This window comes from Apis mellifera, linkage group LG3 (genome assembly GCF_003254395.2).
Source record: "Apis mellifera strain DH4 linkage group LG3, Amel_HAv3.1, whole genome shotgun sequence".
In the NCBI taxonomy this organism is placed as follows: domain Eukaryota; kingdom Metazoa; phylum Arthropoda; class Insecta; order Hymenoptera; family Apidae; genus Apis; species Apis mellifera.
The window spans coordinates 11698737-11716368 of record NC_037640.1 but is presented as its reverse complement, the minus strand read 5'-3'; the positions used below and the strand labels follow the sequence as shown (position 1 = coordinate 11716368).

The 17632-nt window shown below is 26.6% G+C and overlaps 3 protein-coding genes across 6 annotated transcripts in view; 2 read left to right on the top strand and 1 right to left on the bottom strand.

The window, feature by feature from the left end:
• Window positions 1-8894, top strand: part of LOC408733 (protein pinocchio) — a 62317-nt gene extending 53423 nt beyond the window's left edge. For 2 of the 3 annotated variants that reach the window (XM_016911078.2, XM_016911077.2), the window contains exons 3-6: window positions 821-893; window positions 4461-4592; window positions 5692-5821; window positions 6705-8894. In XM_016911078.2, coding sequence (XP_016766567.1) covers window positions 821-893; window positions 4461-4592; window positions 5692-5821; window positions 6705-6815 — 446 coding nt within the window. In that variant the 3' untranslated portion in view covers window positions 6816-8894. Of the gene's footprint in view, window positions 1-820; window positions 894-4460; window positions 4593-5691; window positions 5822-6087; window positions 6413-6704 lie in introns of those variants that run through there. The other variant, XM_026439434.1, reaches the window with a different exon arrangement.
• On the bottom strand, window positions 7668-16165 carry LOC550667 (succinate dehydrogenase [ubiquinone] flavoprotein subunit, mitochondrial). 2 transcript variants are annotated; one of them, XM_623062.6, is made up of 11 exons: window positions 16014-16165; window positions 15853-15928; window positions 13774-14200; window positions 11884-12282; window positions 11644-11812; window positions 11169-11335; window positions 10809-11035; window positions 10590-10734; window positions 10197-10501; window positions 10022-10122; window positions 7668-9926 (listed from the first exon to the last, which is right to left on the bottom strand). In XM_623062.6, the coding sequence occupies exons 2-10, from the start codon at window positions 15910-15912 to the stop codon at window positions 10036-10038; spliced, it is 1986 nt and encodes a 661-aa protein (XP_623065.2). In that variant the 5' UTR covers window positions 15913-15928; window positions 16014-16165; the 3' UTR covers window positions 7668-9926; window positions 10022-10035. The 2 variants fall into 2 exon arrangements, with proteins under 2 accessions (XP_623065.2, XP_006568498.2); XM_006568435.3 differs by having other exon boundaries at window positions 7668-9948; window positions 15853-16096.
• Window positions 12708-13747, top strand: LOC102653938 (high mobility group B protein 4-like). Its single transcript, XM_006568434.3, has 4 exons — window positions 12708-12851; window positions 12951-13050; window positions 13114-13350; window positions 13454-13747. Exons 1-4 carry the CDS (start codon window positions 12715-12717, stop codon window positions 13565-13567), a joined length of 588 nt encoding a protein of 195 aa, XP_006568497.1. The 5' UTR covers window positions 12708-12714; the 3' UTR covers window positions 13568-13747.
• Window positions 16166-17632: the final 1467 nt, after the last annotated feature.

Sequence of the window (17632 nt, the reverse complement as noted above, 5' to 3'; positions counted from 1 at the left end):
TGATTTCCTTTTCTAAGAATACATCAAGGCTTTTTCTACGCGTACGGTTGTTAATAAAATCAGGTATGCATTGCCAATGTGTCAATAATAAAATCCTTGACATTCCCCCATTTCGATCCTGGATCGATATTGGAATCTCGTTTTTTATTGTTACTATTGTGGCATTACTCTTTACGTCGACTTTTTATCGCGCGAAATGGTTTTCGACGCGAAACGCGCGCACTCTGCGTGCAATCTGTTGAACTATATTCGTATCGATGTACTGGGGAAAAATGATACGATAAAAACGTCACGATATTTTTAAACTGGAAGATCTTTTATTTTATCTCATTTTACAAGTTAATTGTAAAAAAGAAAAAAGGAAAAGCAATATGGTATGTGAAACATGGATTATACAATATGTTACGTCGTGAAACCTCGGATTTGATCGAAATAAAGGATTCAGAGCGTGTGCCGTGTGTCTGTCAGTTGGCTTTCGTTTCTCCGGCGGGAAAGTAAACGTATGTTCTGTGCCAAGGTGAAGCTATCTAAGGTGAAACTTATCACGGATGTGTCCTTCGTGTTGTACGCATAATGCAATTTCAGTTCGTCGATTTTAATTCTTTCATTATTAAGAATAATTACGAACATTTAAATTTTCATTTTAATTTTCTATTATTTTTATTATAGTATAGTTCCTTTTGTTTTAGTGGCCCCTCGTTGCTAGGGGAATTTTTTTAACGAGTACAATCTAGATCGATTAACGATAACAATATAAAGTACTAAGTGCAAAATAACAAGCGATTTCGATTATTAACGCTATTTGTCGTTTTTATTGCAGTTTTAACTCATCAAAACAACATGTCTGTGACTACAACTGTGCAGCCAGCTACTGAGAGTCTTTCTCGCCATGGGTAAGTTGTTTCCCAATTTTTCAATTTTAATATTTCGAAAACGTTACATGTCTGACTTTGAAAAAGGACTTCTTTTTTTGTTTTCAACAATTTTTCATAACAAAATATTGAAAATTTTCAAAGAACAATGTTAAAAATTTCGCGAATCATTTTTTTCTGTTTTATCTACGGATGATCAATATCGTTCAAGTTATTTTCATAAACCTGAATAGAAAATACATGCTTTTAAGCACAATGTTTGTGTATATTTTTTTTCTACATCATGGAAAACGATTTCGAAATTTGATCGACTTATTCAATCGATTTATTTTTATTTTTATCGAATTTCTAATAAAATATTCACAGTTAAAAATTAGAAAGATAAAAATTTTCCAATAATTTGAAAAATATAATAATAATAATCGCTTAAAATAAATATTCTGCACTTGAAGCAAAAAAAAAAGAAAAAATATGTATCTAAGTTTGTGGAATTATTTTTAAATGAATTATTCGTAGAATTTATTTTACATAATTCAGGCACGTGGCTGCAATGTGGCGCCTGTGTAGTTATTACGCCATTGAAAAATTACGAAGGACAAAAAAAAAAGTAGAAGAATCATCCAAGATCTTGTCAGATTTAAATCAATATCCAATTGTTCCGTTCAATTCTATTTAAAGGGAAGATATTATAAAATCTTGCACAGTTTCATCAGTTAAATCACCAGTGGAGACTTATTTCTAGAAAATCTAAAAGTAAAATAGATATTTTGAGAATTCTCAGAAGTTTGCCTTATATTTGTAAATTTTTCTTGTATTTTCCTCATTCCTTATTTTTTTTTTATTAAAGAAACTGACTAATATCTTCTCATCTCATTTAATTAAATAATCTTAACGTTAATTCTCAATAAAATATGATTAAATTTGAAACAAACTTATTTCTATTCATTATATTTATATTATATTTATACATTACATACATTATTATATTTATTATATTTATATTATTTTTACAAAATTTCAATATTGATATTTGATCTAGTGATTTTCAATATTTCAGGTTAAGGAGATGCATTTTAGTTAAAAATCCCGCTTATATATTTACACGATAATACCCAATAGCGTATATACGAAGAATTTCACAATGCATCATTTAACTTCATCGCAGTTAATTAATACTTAACGCGTGCCGGAAATTCTCGAAATTGCTGCACAACAGAGAAAAAGAGGAGAGGTATCCTTCAACCTACAAGTTTTTTTTTTTTTTTTTTTTTTCTCTTGTTTAATAATGCGCACAAATTTGTGTACCACGTGTCAATGTGGCGGTTTTGCATAATTTATTTGAGTTATCCTCCCAAGAGAAAAACAAGAAAAATTTAAAAGTTTACGTCAAAGATCGGTAGATAAATTATGATGATGATGATGATCATCATCATCAAGAGGGGAAAAAAAAAAAACGAATTTATGAAGTAAAAAATGATAATGAAATTAAAATAATGTGTGAAAAGCGCATGTTTATTAATAGAGGAACGTAAATTGCATGGAATATAAACAAAAATATAAAAGACATAAGAAATGAAAAAAATAATTATAAAATAATATCGATGACAAATCGATTAGTGTATTAATTTAACATTATAGGAGTTTTTTTGATGAGAAAATTGAATATTTCTAAAGCTTTTCTTTCTGAAGTTTTTCAAATTTTCAAATAAGGTTAATAAATGGTGAAATCTATCTTCAATAAAGTTATGTGAAAGAATGTAGATGTACAAAAAAGAATAATAGGTTATTCAAAAATTATTTTTGAATAAATTAAAAAGAATTGTGATTTCTAAAATATAAAATATATATAAATATACTTTTACTGTTCTTAAAGCTTTTTAATACAGTTAATCCTATATTCTTATCAATTAATCTTATTGATTATATTGACTTAGAATTCATAAATTTTGATAAAAATAAATATATATATGTGTGTAATAATTATTATACAGATATTTCAATAATTTATAAAAGAAAAAAATACCCTAATAATAAAATTTTATTGTGCGCATAATAATAGAATTTCATATTTTCGCTTTATCATTTTTATGGTGTAATTACATTTTTTATTAAATAAGAGCGGTCATTTACACAATTTTACAGTGTAAATTAAATTCACTTATCTTTAATCAACTATAATTTGATATAAGTGGTGCCTCACATATTCGTCATGTGACAATTTAGAACTAACCTATATGGAAACGGATTGTTCCAATATTATAACCTATGCGATATACAAAACATAACCTTATTCTTCGCTTCGTTCTCTTTCTTGTACAATCTCCTGGTAAATCATCTCGAGCGTTAATGAAGTGAATTATGAATGGTAAAAAAGAGATTTACTAATTTCAAGATTTGCGCGTCATTCTTTCATCCTCGTGCACAAAACTCATACGAATACGTTTATTACGTGGCTCGTTCACGTTAACATCACGTGAAAGGAACGTTTTTCTTCCTGATTTCCATGCCGCATATTTTAACACACACACACACACAGGTATATCGCATCCGTACCTATATTATTCTCCTTCCTGTTTCTGTCGCACCAGTTTTCCATTTTCTCGAATATTCAGTGGAAATATCACGCGAATATCGATTCTCGATCATGATTTAAACGAAACGTGATAAGTGAATGGAAGAATTTGCTTCCACTAATACTTTTGTCCGATCGTTATCGATCGATACACGAACCAATTATCTCGCTTATTTGCCTCTTTTTCCTTCTCTTTTCACCGACTAAATTTTTCTAAAATTTTATGAACGCGTTTTATATTTTGTTAAACGTTAAAATTTTTGGGCAAAAGAATTGAATTAATTACAGATATAATATTAAATTATTAAATTGATGGAAATGAAGAAACTGATATATCTGTTATTTAAATTTTGATTTTATAGTTATTGATATAAGCAGCAATGAATTTGTAAAAATCGATAAAAAAAAATTGAATTGAACGTACAAAAGTTTTTAAGGTTAATTTTTTGGTATATTCGAATCGTTCTTGACAGCTATTTATCTTAAAAAAATCTGATTCGTGCACTTGATCAAAGAATTTCTGATAAAATTTCTTGTTATCGTAAAAATATCACGAATCTTACGATATTATTTATTATTTAAAAAGTTTTATTCTAAAAAATTAATTATATTAAATTAAGCAATGACTGATTAGTTTTACGTACGACTTACGTAGTATAATATCTTATGTATTTTTTAATTTGAAGAATAATTAAAATGCGTTTAATGGAAAAGATCCGTCTTTAATCTTTGTCCTTATAGCATAAAAACTAATTTAAATTCATAGTTCTTGTTCGTATCCAATGATGATTCTCTGGAAAAACAATGATTTCAATCTTTCTTTGAAATATCATCTTCCTAGGTTACGTAACATTTCGACGTATATCAAAATAAAAGTTATATTTCTCGGAATATTGTAAATGGCGATGACACAAGGGATAAATATTACATAATTACGATTGCATAGGTTAAAAACTGATGTATTTATGAAAATTTTTCGCATTAATATTATCCTTTTTTATCGTTACTTTTTGCAGAAGCAACATTTCTTTGTCCTGCCACAGTTCGTGCGGAAGCGTTGACGATGGCCTCCAAGGATCTCATCCTCAGTATCAGGATACAATCCTTACTATTGAGGAACTTCGTGCTCAATTGAATTCTTGTTTCACGTAAGTTAACACTATTTACAAATGAATTTTGTCATAATTAAAATTATTAATAAAAAAAATAACCTTAAATTTGTAAGAAATAATATGAATTCTGAAAGTGAGGTTATGTTTACCGCAACGCGTGTCACGTAAACGTAAAATTGAACATTTGTGTTCTCTATTTGCTGTGATCTGCAGTAATAAATAGTAGAAGTTGGCAGAAATGATTAACTTAACCGGTTCTTTCTTCGCATTATTTTTAATATAGGCCAGTAATTATGCGCTCTCCTTGGGCTATTGACTTCTAATCGCTTCACGATCGTCCTGTATGCACAATTACTATCGTCCCACTTGGAAAATCATGCATCGTACATATCGAGACAAATAAGAATCTTGAGAATTCCTATGATTATAGTCAAGTTGAACTCTTATCTCGACGTCAAGCGGACAATAGATCGATAATAGAATCCGATATGATCCGAATTGCAATGATTGAATTTCTCTTAGACCGTTAGTCTTTCTTACACGCTTTGTCTTAATATTGGATATATCAATTGGGTTGAAAAAATTCAGCTTGAATCTTCTAATTCTTGGACTCCATTGTTTCAATCAAATGTTGTTATGTCATTATTGCTATGGTTTGAATGATTCAAAATAATAGATTCTTTTTTGATTATTTTTAAAATTATCACGCTTCTTTAAAATCTTTTGTTTAAATTTTAATTTTTCATATTAAAGTTCAATATATAAGTTACTAAAATAATTTCCTATATTTTTTTAGAAATTACAAGATTAAAACAATCTCTGAGAAATTAAATTAAATTTAAAAAAAAATAGTATGAGGATCACAGGATTTTTATGATTTCTAAATTTATTTGTTAAAAATGTGTAGCAGAGCAATGATTGAACTTTTCATAACCTATTGGATTTATAATTAATTCCACTTTATGATTTTATAATTATAGAAATAAATTTATTAAAGCACTTCTTTGTATCATCAATTTTTCTTTCTTTTTTTTACTATTATATACTCACTTTATTTTTATTAATAAATATTTTATTTTTTTTTATAAATATTAAAAAAAATCAATGTTTTATTCTTCTAAAAAAATGTTTACAGATGTGGAGTTTCGTGGAGCGAAGAACACGTTTCTCTCGATTGCAGTGAATGTGGTGGTTATTCTCTTCAACGACCGTGCCCACTTTGTGACGGACGTTGCCGCACCTCGTGGAAACGCGACCTTACTATGGTGAGAATCTATTTTTGATCTATTTTTTTTTTTTCTCTCTCTCCTTGACCCATTGTGTATTCTATAAACATCTTTAAAAAAAGAGTCTTCGGTTGATTCGTTATTTTTATCCATTATTTTTTCCCGAATAAACATTCGTGATCGTTGGAAAAAAAAAAGAAAAGAAATAAAAAAGAACCTGTTAAAAAAAAAATAAAAAAATTTATTTCTAACCTATTAATTTAATTTGAACACATTTATAAAATGCAATTTTCAATTAATTTCAGATTATAATTAAATTGTTGGGGCAAGAAAGTGAACAAAAGAGTATAAAAAGGAAAATCAATTTTAATGTTTGATATTGGACATAAAACTGACAATTGCTCTTATCGATTTCACGAATGGCATTTACAATAGCCCATGTTAACGCGAAGGTCACATCAACGACTGCTTTGTTCGCGATAAGCTGTAATAAGTTGGTCGTGCGAAGCAGTCGATAAAGGCTGAATTTAATGCCAACTTATAATAATAGAGTTTTAATAACTCCGTTCCTTTTTTTAATCAATGATTGAAGATTAAAGAATAGCGTGTAAAAAATATAACAAAAGATAAATATTACATTTACTTATATTTTTTTTTAAAGAATTTATAGATTTAAAAATAATATAATGAAATAAATTTATAAATAAAATGAAACGTACAAGTTATATAACCATTTCTATATGATCAAGGATAGTTGATATTATTATTTTGAAATTACAATTGTTTGTTGTAAAAAAATATAATACATAATTTTATTATAATTTAAAAAATAAATTTTATTTTTTTAAATAGTTTGAATATTTAATGTATAGTATAATAAATCATTCAAATAAAAAGGTACTTTTTTTTTTTCTTTTTACAGTCCCATGCCAGTGGTAAAGCAAGATGGATTGGTGAATGTGGACTGAGTTGCGGACCTTCTATCGAGGAACCATTGGTGCCCGCATTGGAAAAGCTACGAGCTACTTCGTGAACGGTGTTCAACGACGAATGCATAGAAAGACCGTTGTCGTATACCGTCAACAATGCACAAGACTTAATCCATCACCATCCATATAGCATCACCCCCACCACCATTGTGCGAGTTGAAAACGTGTGAATGTGGATTCTGGATGCATAGATGATACATTATGTTCCTCAGAAGCAAGAACGGGGACAAATAACATCGGACAATGAAACCGTTCTTTTTCCCATGGCTTCCTGTTTGACGATGGCATTACGTTTGAACGATCCATTATTAGTGAAGAATCTTCTTATTGTCAGAGCTCTAGCGTACATTCGCTATTTTCATCATCATATATTAAAGCGCCATCTGGATTTAAAAAAAAGCGAAAAATTACTATGCGGAATTTTCGCTATCGACGATGCTTCTTGATCCATAATTAAGAATATAATGCAATATGACGTTCGATATCTTTGTATTATTATAAATTTCGAATTCATATTTTATTCGAAATGTTATATTAATTGTTGCGGCAAACTTCGACGCGTAATTTCATTATTTCAACACAATTACACACAATTCTGTATAAAATATCACAAAACAGATTAGGAAAATGGTTTTAAATTTAAAAAAATTTTTAAAATTGATTTAATGAATTGATTTTTTAAAATAAATTAGTAATTTAATAATTATATATTTAAAAGAAATTAATGAGAATTTTAATTATGTTTTGTTGATATTAATGATTAGTTAACATTCGTGCAAATTTTCAAATTGCGTTTTATTATATATACATGTTTTACTGTAACGAAGTGTTGCAATATTTTGACAAAGATAGCGAGAAGATACTTGTACGAAATAGTAATAGAAATCGTGAATAAGTTGTTCTATTCTAAATCATCATCGCATTCATATCATTGTTTTACGGATCTGTAATAAGTATTCCCATGTTTAGCTTGTAACAAAAAAAAAAAAAAACATTTTAGAAACATTTTATTAATTAATGCAATTTGATCTCGAAGAAATGCACAACGTTCCAGGTTTAAGTAACATTTTACGCGATTAAACAGTAAAATTTCTTATATTAGGGTGATTTGTAAAAAATTAATATTTTGAATACGTAGTTCAAATGACACGAAAGAAGTAATCTAAAGAATGGAAACAATATATTTACTTGGTACTATTGAAAAGATTCATTAAATCAAAATTAGAAATCAAATTTTTACTGAAAGACTATTAGTAGTCTGATAATTAAAAAAAATTTGCAATATAATATATAAAAAGATGTTTTTTGTATTAAATTAATAGATTTAATTTTGTTAATTTAAATTACTAAATTATAAATTCAGTGAACTTTCTGTATACAATTAAAAATTCATTTCATAGATTTTTGTATTATATTAAATGAGATACATTTTTTGTCCGATTTGGTATTAAGTGTCGAAAATTACAAAATTAACATAAGAAGCAGAACTGTGAGGAAATATCGGTCGAAGTATAAGAATTAATAAACTCGAAACTTCTTTTTACAAATTAAAAATATGTCGTGTTTCTAAAAAAAAAAAAAAGAAAATCACGATTTTGCAAAATTGCAAAATGTAATTTTAAATTTATCAAGTAAAAAGTAGTAAATTTGAAACTTATTTTTCACTTACTGTTTTCCACGTAATATCACGTTTCTACTCAATTTTGGCTAAATAATATATAATTTACAAGAAAAATGATCAAAGAGAAGCATTTATGTTGGTGCCAATAATTTTATTGAATTTTTATCATTTCATATTATTTTTTAAAACGTTCATTAAAATGTTTGTAATATTAGATTTCACAAAATGATTGTATAATTTGTGCACAATTTATTTTTGAACATATCTGTGTATTCTTTGATGGTATAATGTTTCGTATGTGAGAACATATTCATTAAGTCCATGCTCATTTTAAATTAAATTGTAACTTGTAAACATTTTCTGAAGTATTAGCTACGAGTTTTAGTTTAATGCTTTAGAAAATATGTTTGGTAGCAATTTTTATTTAATCCGTAAAATTCTTATTTATGACCAGAACATAAAAATTATTATTATTATGGGTTTAATAAACGATATTCGTCAAGAATATTAGTGTTTTTTTTTTATAAATACAATATAGCAATAAATAAACAAAAATAAATACAACTTAATAAGAAAAATTTTATACGTACATCTTACACAGAAAAATAATTTTTATAAGTAGAAGAATGAAGATTTCAGTTTTATTGACAAGTTTATGTACATATCATGCTGCGCAGCATATCTTTTCAAATTAAAGTACACGATTTCATCCATGTACTTTTTGATTTCGACATTATTCGAGATTATTTATGAAATATATAGTACGATAAAAATAATACATGACTGTTGTAACAGGCAATGTAGAAACAGATAATCAAACAAAATCCAAACCAAGCTACATTATTGAATAATGATATAAGTACTGACACTCCAAACTAAAAACACAAACAGCATTATTCTATATTAGAGAATAAATTTATACTATCAAATACAAAATATGATCAAGTTTTGATCACAAATAAATCAAGTTTAATTGTTATTCTTGTGATTAAGACTGTTTCTATATTAACCTGTTAATGTTAAGTATATAGCCGCATTTAAAGTGGCATACTCTTGCTGCACAACCTTTTAGGGAGTACTAGCTCATGAATTATCGTACAAAATATCTTCATTAAATAACTCTTAATATTATTAGATAGAATTTGCAAAATTGTTCGGTAGAAAAAGACATTATTCCGACTGAGAATTACAGAAAGAGAAATACTGAAAATTGTAGAGGTAGGCAGAACGTTCCCCCTTAAAAGATCTGTGCGTGAAATTATTTGCTGCCTGAATCACGCTAGAATATTTTACTATTCAATTTACATAAATGTAGCATTGATTTGCTAAGAGATCGATTAAAATCTTCTTTAAAATAATGAAGATAATTTCAGCACCATTATCCTACAAGGACAACTAATCTTGCTTGCAACATGTGCAAGTATTGACAAGAATTACACTTTGGTGCACGATCTGATTCACGTGCAATAATAAATAAAATTGCTGCATTGTAATGATAGGATATCGGTAACTTCTCCTTGTCGGTTGCTCCTTCCTGTACAGAAATTATATAAATCCTATATATAGATAATTTTAAATATATAAGACGAAAAAATTTTATTAAAAGAAATGTAAAAAAAAATTATTTACTTTGAAAAAAAATTCTAATAGGAACGAATTGCAGGTGGAACTGTCGCACATTCTTGTTTATTTAAAGTATTGTCTATAACTGGTCTGAAATCGATAGATACCTAAAAAAAAATTTAGTTTATTAAGAACAGAAAGAAATAATAGTTACATTATTTATTTTATATTTAATACTTACTTCTCCTGATCTAACATTTATTTTTGTAAGAGTATGCTTTCGCCAATGTTGATCCAATGGTCTAGGTTTTTGGTTTTCTGTTGACTTACTGTAGTCATATTCGTCGATTCTATCTTTAAAATCTTCACGTGCATGAGCTCCACGACTTTCTTTCCTATTTTCAGCAGCTACTATTGTTTGCATGGCATTAATCATTAAATTTTGTAATTCAAGAGATTCTACAAGATCAGAATTCCATATCATAGATTTGTCCAAAACCTTAAGATCGTTCAATTTTTTATATAAGGCAGACATCTTCTGACATCCTGATAGAATTTAAAAATACTTTAATTTCAAATATCATCATTTCTATTTTTAAAATAATTTAAATTAAATTTTGATCTGAAATTGTACCTTCTTGTAATGTTTCAGCTGTTCTAAATACAGCTGCATGAGTTTGCATAGTTTTTTGCATGCTCAATCTTAATTCTGCAGTAGAAACATTACCATTCGCATTTCTGACCCAATCCAAGTTCGCCACACTTTCTTCTCCGGCATTCTAAAATATATTTAAATTATGATAATTGTTTTTCATTATATTATCTAATGATCATAATAAAAATTTATGCTAACGGGTTTTAGAGGGCCAATAGTTTCTCCTGGCTTATTTTCCGCTGCAATTGTTTTAGCACAGGCACGGCCGAATACAACTAAATCTAATAATGAATTTGCACCAAGACGATTAGCACCATGAACAGACGCACAAGCTGATTCTCCACAAGCATAAAGTCCGGGCACAACTGTATCCTGATCATTTTTTCTCGTTAGAACCTGTCCTTTGTAATTTGTAGGTATTCCTCCTATATAATAAAATTTTTAATAATATAAAATTAATATATATTACATAACGTATTTATGATTAATTTACAAATTATTTTAACTTATAAAATATAACAATATATTTTTTGAAAGAAAATAAGACGTTATACATACCCATGTTATAATGTACCGTAGGTATAACTGGAATAGGTTCTCTGGTTACATCAACTCCAGCAAATATCATTGCTGTTTCAGAGATTCCAGGTAGCCTAGCTGCTAACTGTTCAGGTGGTAAGTGATGTAATTGCAAATAAATATGATCTTTTTCAGGACCAACACCTCTAAATAAAAATAAATTATGTGTATTATAATATAATCTTAATCAAATAATCTTTTGTGAATTAAATATTATTTATATATTTTTTAATATCTCAAAATTGAAAAATAATAATAAAAAATTCCATTTATTTCTTCTCAAATAGAATATTTAAATAAATAACAATCATACAATATGATTTGTTATGTTTAAATATTAATAACAAACTTGTATCAACACATTTTTCGATATTATTATAAACTTTGATAATAATAGTATTTACTTTCACTTATAATATAATTTAAATATATTGTATACATTCATATAATTTACCTGCCTTCCCGAATTTCAATAGTCATAGATCTAGATACAACATCTCTAGAGGCTAAATCTTTTGCAACTGGAGCATAACGTTCCATAAACCTTTCACCTTCACTATTTACAAGATAGCCTCCTTCACCACGACTACCTTCTGTGATAAGACAACCAGCTCCATATATTCCTAAAATTTCATAAATACATAATATTAGTATTTGATCAACTATGAAGCAACTTTTGCACATTATTTTATACCTGTAGGATGAAATTGTACAAATTCTAAATCTTGATTAGGTAAATTGGCTCTAGATATCATTGCAGTGCCATCACCAGTGCATGTATGAGCAGATGTACAAGAGAAATATGCACGTCCATATCCTCCAGTTGCTAATACTGTGTTTTTAGAATGAAAACGATGAAGTGTACCATCTTCCAAACAAAGAGCAATCACTCCTCTACACTCTCCATCTTCCATTAATAAATCCAGAGCAAAATATTCAACAAAATAATTACAGTCATAACTCAAAGATTGACCATACAATGTATGAAGTAAAGAGTGACCTGTCCTGTCTGCTACACAGCAACATCTGTGAGCTTGGCCACCTTTTCCAAATTTCAGAGATTGTCCACCAAAAGCACGTTGATATATTTTACCTAAAATAAAAATTATTATATCAGGAAAAATTTTATATTTGATATAATATTTTGAATATATATAAAGGTTCAACTTATTAGTAATTTATAATTATTTTATATATAATTTGATTCTTATTTCCTTTTCTTTTATTATATTAACTTCTATTACATTAACAAATTACTTTGAAATTAAAATTTTATAATATAACCATATTCACATTACTAGAAATACAATAATATATATTTGAGTACATAGCAACCATAAAATATGATTTGTTATTTTTAAGTGTCAATAACAAATTTATATCAACACATTTTTTGATATTGTTATAAATTTTGGTAGTAATAATATTTATTTCTTTAGAATAATAAATTTAAATATGTTTTTGAATAAAAATGTTGAAACATTGTTATAAATATTAAAAAGTTACAAATTATATATATTCAATTATGGATAAAAATATAAACCAAGAGAAAAATTGTGATGGATCTAACGAAGAAAATTTTAAAGATGGAGAATATAATACAAGTAAACAAATTAAAAAAATAATAGAGTCTAAATCAAATTCTAAACTGAAATCAAATAGGTAATTTATATATTTTTATTTATTTTTATAATTTATCTGTTATGAATTTATTAATTATAATTATATAAATAATAATTTTCATATTCATTATTTACATAGTTTAAATCAAAGGGCCCATTCTCGTTCTCGTTCACCATATAAAAGTTCTAGACATTGGAGTTCCAATGCTTTTATAAATTTTGTTCAGGATTTCAGACAAGTAAGCACAAACATAAAATATTTATTTATTTAGTTTTAATACGAAGAAAAATATTTTTATTAGAATTATGATGGTGTAAAAAGTAGTAGAATATTTCAAATGGCTGGTGAAAGATGGAAGAAAATGTCTTCTGATGAAAAACAGCCATATTTAAAGGCAGCTATGGATATTAGAAATAAGAAACAAAATCAACAGAAAACTGAAAATACATATAAAATTGAAAATATAAACATAGAACAACCAAAGAATGACGACTCTCAAAAACAAGAAAAACCTGGCAAGAAAGAAAAAAAAAAGAAGGTTAATATCTTATTTAAGATAATTTTTCTAGTATTTGCAAATAAAATAAGTAAATTTACATATATATATTTACTTATTTTATTGTAAATGTTTTTAATTGCAGGAACCAAAAAGACCTAACAAGAATAAAAATTATACTGAATCTGATACTGATTCAATTACTTCAGGTTGTTCAACAGATACAAATACAAGTGACATATCAGATATGAGTTCATAAGCACATGATAATTGGTTATATAAATGTGATTGTGTTTATAATTAATTAATGTTTGAATAACTTTTTCCTTGTGTAGTTTGTTATTTAAAAAATCATGAATATATTATGTTATTATGTATATTTATGACTCATATAAAATTAAAAAAAGAATTTCTATATATTTTATAATAAGGCATAGTATTAAATATATTTTATAACAATATTACCATCTGAAGTTCGACTGAAAGGCATGCCACAATTCTCCAATTCAATGACTGCCTTTGGGGCTTCACGTGTCATATAATGAATAGCATCCTGATCACCTAACCAGTCAGATCCCTTCACAGTGTCATACATATGCCACTGCCAGTTATCTTCTTCCATATTACCTAAGGCAGCATTGATACCTCCTTGAGCAGCAACAGTATGTGACCTTGTAGGAAATAATTTAGTAACAACTGCTGTCTTAAATCCTTCAGCAACTAAACCATAAGCTGCACGTAATCCTGCTCCACCAGCACCAACAACAACAGCATCATAAGTATGATCTACTAATGGATAATGCTTAGAAACACCATCTGAGATTTTTGCAGCTTTGCCATCTGGTGTATAATGTAATTTGCGATTTGTAATAACAGGTAATCCCAATTTATTCTGAAATAATATGAAAAAAATAATTTACTAATTAAAATAAAAATAATATATATAATAATTATAAAATCATAACTAAATTTTATTCCATAGTATCTATGCATAGATGTAAGTACATGTATATATGTACATACTTATATACATGACAATTCATATATATAGGATAACCATTATTGCATTAATACTCTATTTATAAAACATAAAACGGTTTTAGAAATTGAATTGAAAAAAGTAATGTGACACTATTTAAATCATTGCAAAACGTAAATTGATTTAATAAATAATTCGATAATTTGATATTTAATACTTATTTTACACATAGTACATTAATTTTATATTAATATTGCAACATCAACAATCTAAACGAAAATCTCGGATAATATTTTTCGTAATTAGAATTATATTTTAACAAAATTTGTTTAAAGATAAAATAAATTATTTTTTTATTAATTTAACTTTATAATTTTTAATAATTATAATAATTTATAAATAATAATTTTTAAATATTTTTTAACAATGATAATTTATAATATTTATAATATTAATATTAATATAATTATATAAAATTATGTAATTAATTAAGACACATGATTACAAACGAGAGGTTAACTATGTTTAATTGTAACTATGTAAAATTTTATCGAAATATAGTAGAAAAAATATATTATCATTTAAATTTTTGAAAGTTAATTATATCAAAAAGTAATTCTCTTATCAAATTAAAAATGATTGTTTCATAATAAGATCATAACATTATTATCCGTGTATCCATCACGTGTATTTATTATATTATCTGTTATTCATCATATAGAGCATTATAAAGAAAATATATATGAGATACAAACTTTTTATTTTTTATACTATAAAAATATATCATATATTTATATAATTTATATAATTTAAATTGAACAGATATATTCAAAAAATTTTTCGTTTTAAAATATATTTAAAATAAATAATATGCATCACACGAATTCTTGAATATGAAAATTGACGATTTAATAATCTTCTGAAATAATTCTATTGCGTTTTCATTTGTGATTAATATAATGCGATGAATACAAGTCGGAGAAACTTGAAGATAATAGAGTCATTGAATTTATAACACATGAAATTATAATTTAAAGAATGTAATTTCGCGCTAATGTCAACTTCCTATGCCGGTAATTCATTCGCAATTATAATTAAACTTCTAATTTCATAATTGATTATTTAAATTCGATATCAAAATAAAAAATATATAAATAATTATCTGTTTAATGAAGATAACGGAAATTAGAATCACCGTTATCTACTTTGCAATGAAAAATCACGATTATTGTATAGGCCGGTTACTAGTGGGGTGGCGCGTAAGAAATGAGGGAAGTGCGGCAAAAAAGAGACATTCGACATGTGCTAAACGTTCTTTTATCTATTTTAAATGCATATTTTAATTATTATAATTTCAAATATTAAGTTTAATAGATATTTCTTTATTCGTGGTTTTAAAATAGATATAAAGAATTATGATTTTCATAACAGAGAAATTCAGTGAATCGATACAGGTCCATTAATATATGTTAGCAATCTTACGTAATTGATGCAATGTTAGATATTATATGATAAAGATACACCATTAGATTAAAAATTATATAACTTAACGAAAACCAACTTACCAACGTCGTTGTGGGAGGATTTCTCACTAGTAAAGACGACAGCTTTAATAGACCACTCATTTTGATATAATGTCACCTGTTCAAGTGAAAATTTTTGTTATTAATAATTACGCGCGCACTTATTTGTCAAATGCGCGATTCGATTATATCGTGTAACTAACCCTAATTTTTATTATTTCACTCCCGCACTTCTTGCACGGCGATGTGAAACGTTCGAGTCGGTTGAGTACCGACTACTGGTGGAAGCTCCCTGATGAATACCAGTGCTGCCAATTGTATCGTTATAAGATAACCTCACCTTTAAGGCTCTCACTAATTTTAAATTTCCATTTCATTATTTATTATTCATATGTCTCGATTGTTTTTAACGTTAACAACATATAATTGTTTTAATATTAATTCTTAATCTTTCGGAATTTTGAAGTTAATATTATGAATAGTAGCTAACTATAGGCGGGAAAATTAAATGATACCGCGAAAAAATTAAGCGGTTCTCATTTCACTTTACATATGATGGGGTGTTAACGGTATTTTAAAATTATATACATAGCTGTGAATTGCGTGGGTTCTAAAGGGAAAGTACTCTAGTACTAACTTTAGTAACGTACATCATATATTCATCTATGATCTCAGTAATAAAAATTAAATGAAAAAGGTTAAAAATTTTAAATACAAAATTAGTAAACTTATGTAAGAATTAATATTAGTTGAAAACTATAAAGCTTCGTTGTTAAATATAAAAATAACATTTATATGTATATTTTATAGCCGTTATATTTTAGATTTTAAATTTAATCATATTTAATGAAATAATAATTCTATGCAAATCGATTTTGAAATGTTTCAAAGAGTTTTAAAACATTCAAAATTTATCATTATATTTTAAATTTCACGATATTGATTTTGTAAAAATTCACATTTCACAAAGTTGTTAACATAGTCACTAACGGTGCTTAACCGAGCTTTATTTCCTGTTGCACGCGAAGGAAAAAATGAAAAAGATTTATCGTGCTCCAGGGTTGGCGGTACGATGTATATTTTGCTTCCCTATTGGTCGATTCTTTGTGGGCTCGTCTCTCATACATAGATAAACTTTATACTATATGGTGGGGTATTACATAGCAGGTTTCTCTTTCATCCAAATGCTACTAACACAATAACAATTCAAGTATTAGTGTTGCTACAGGAATAATTTATGAAACAGGTTAACTTCCACGTATATATAGTTAGTGTAGGTGTTCATGGCTAAGTTTATAAATGATATAAATCTTTTAAGTATTTTATAAACATATTTTATATAATATATAATAAATTAAATGATATTTGAAAAATTCAATTTACAAATCAAAATATAAAACGATAAAAAGATACGAGAAAAAAAATTAAAAATTTTTTAGATTAATATATTTGAAATTGCTACATTTTTCCGATACAATGAGATCATAAAATTATATTATATATATTTTTAATTATATAACTTCGTTGCATTTATCATATACATCGAATGTAATTAAGTAATATTAGAATGTAGTAATAACGTCATGCATGTTCTTTATGCATTATTCATCAATGATTCGTTCTTACGAAATATAACAAATCGATGTAAAATTTCCAAATAATCATTTTCATTCCTTGTTGAAAATATTTAGAACGAGTGCTAATTTTTAATCGTACTATAATGTTCGAAAATAGCCGTAAACAGCAGGAAAAAAATGACTTTCATTCGGAAGCATATATGTATAATTCAAGAACATATATGTATAATTCCGTTTGTCAGGCG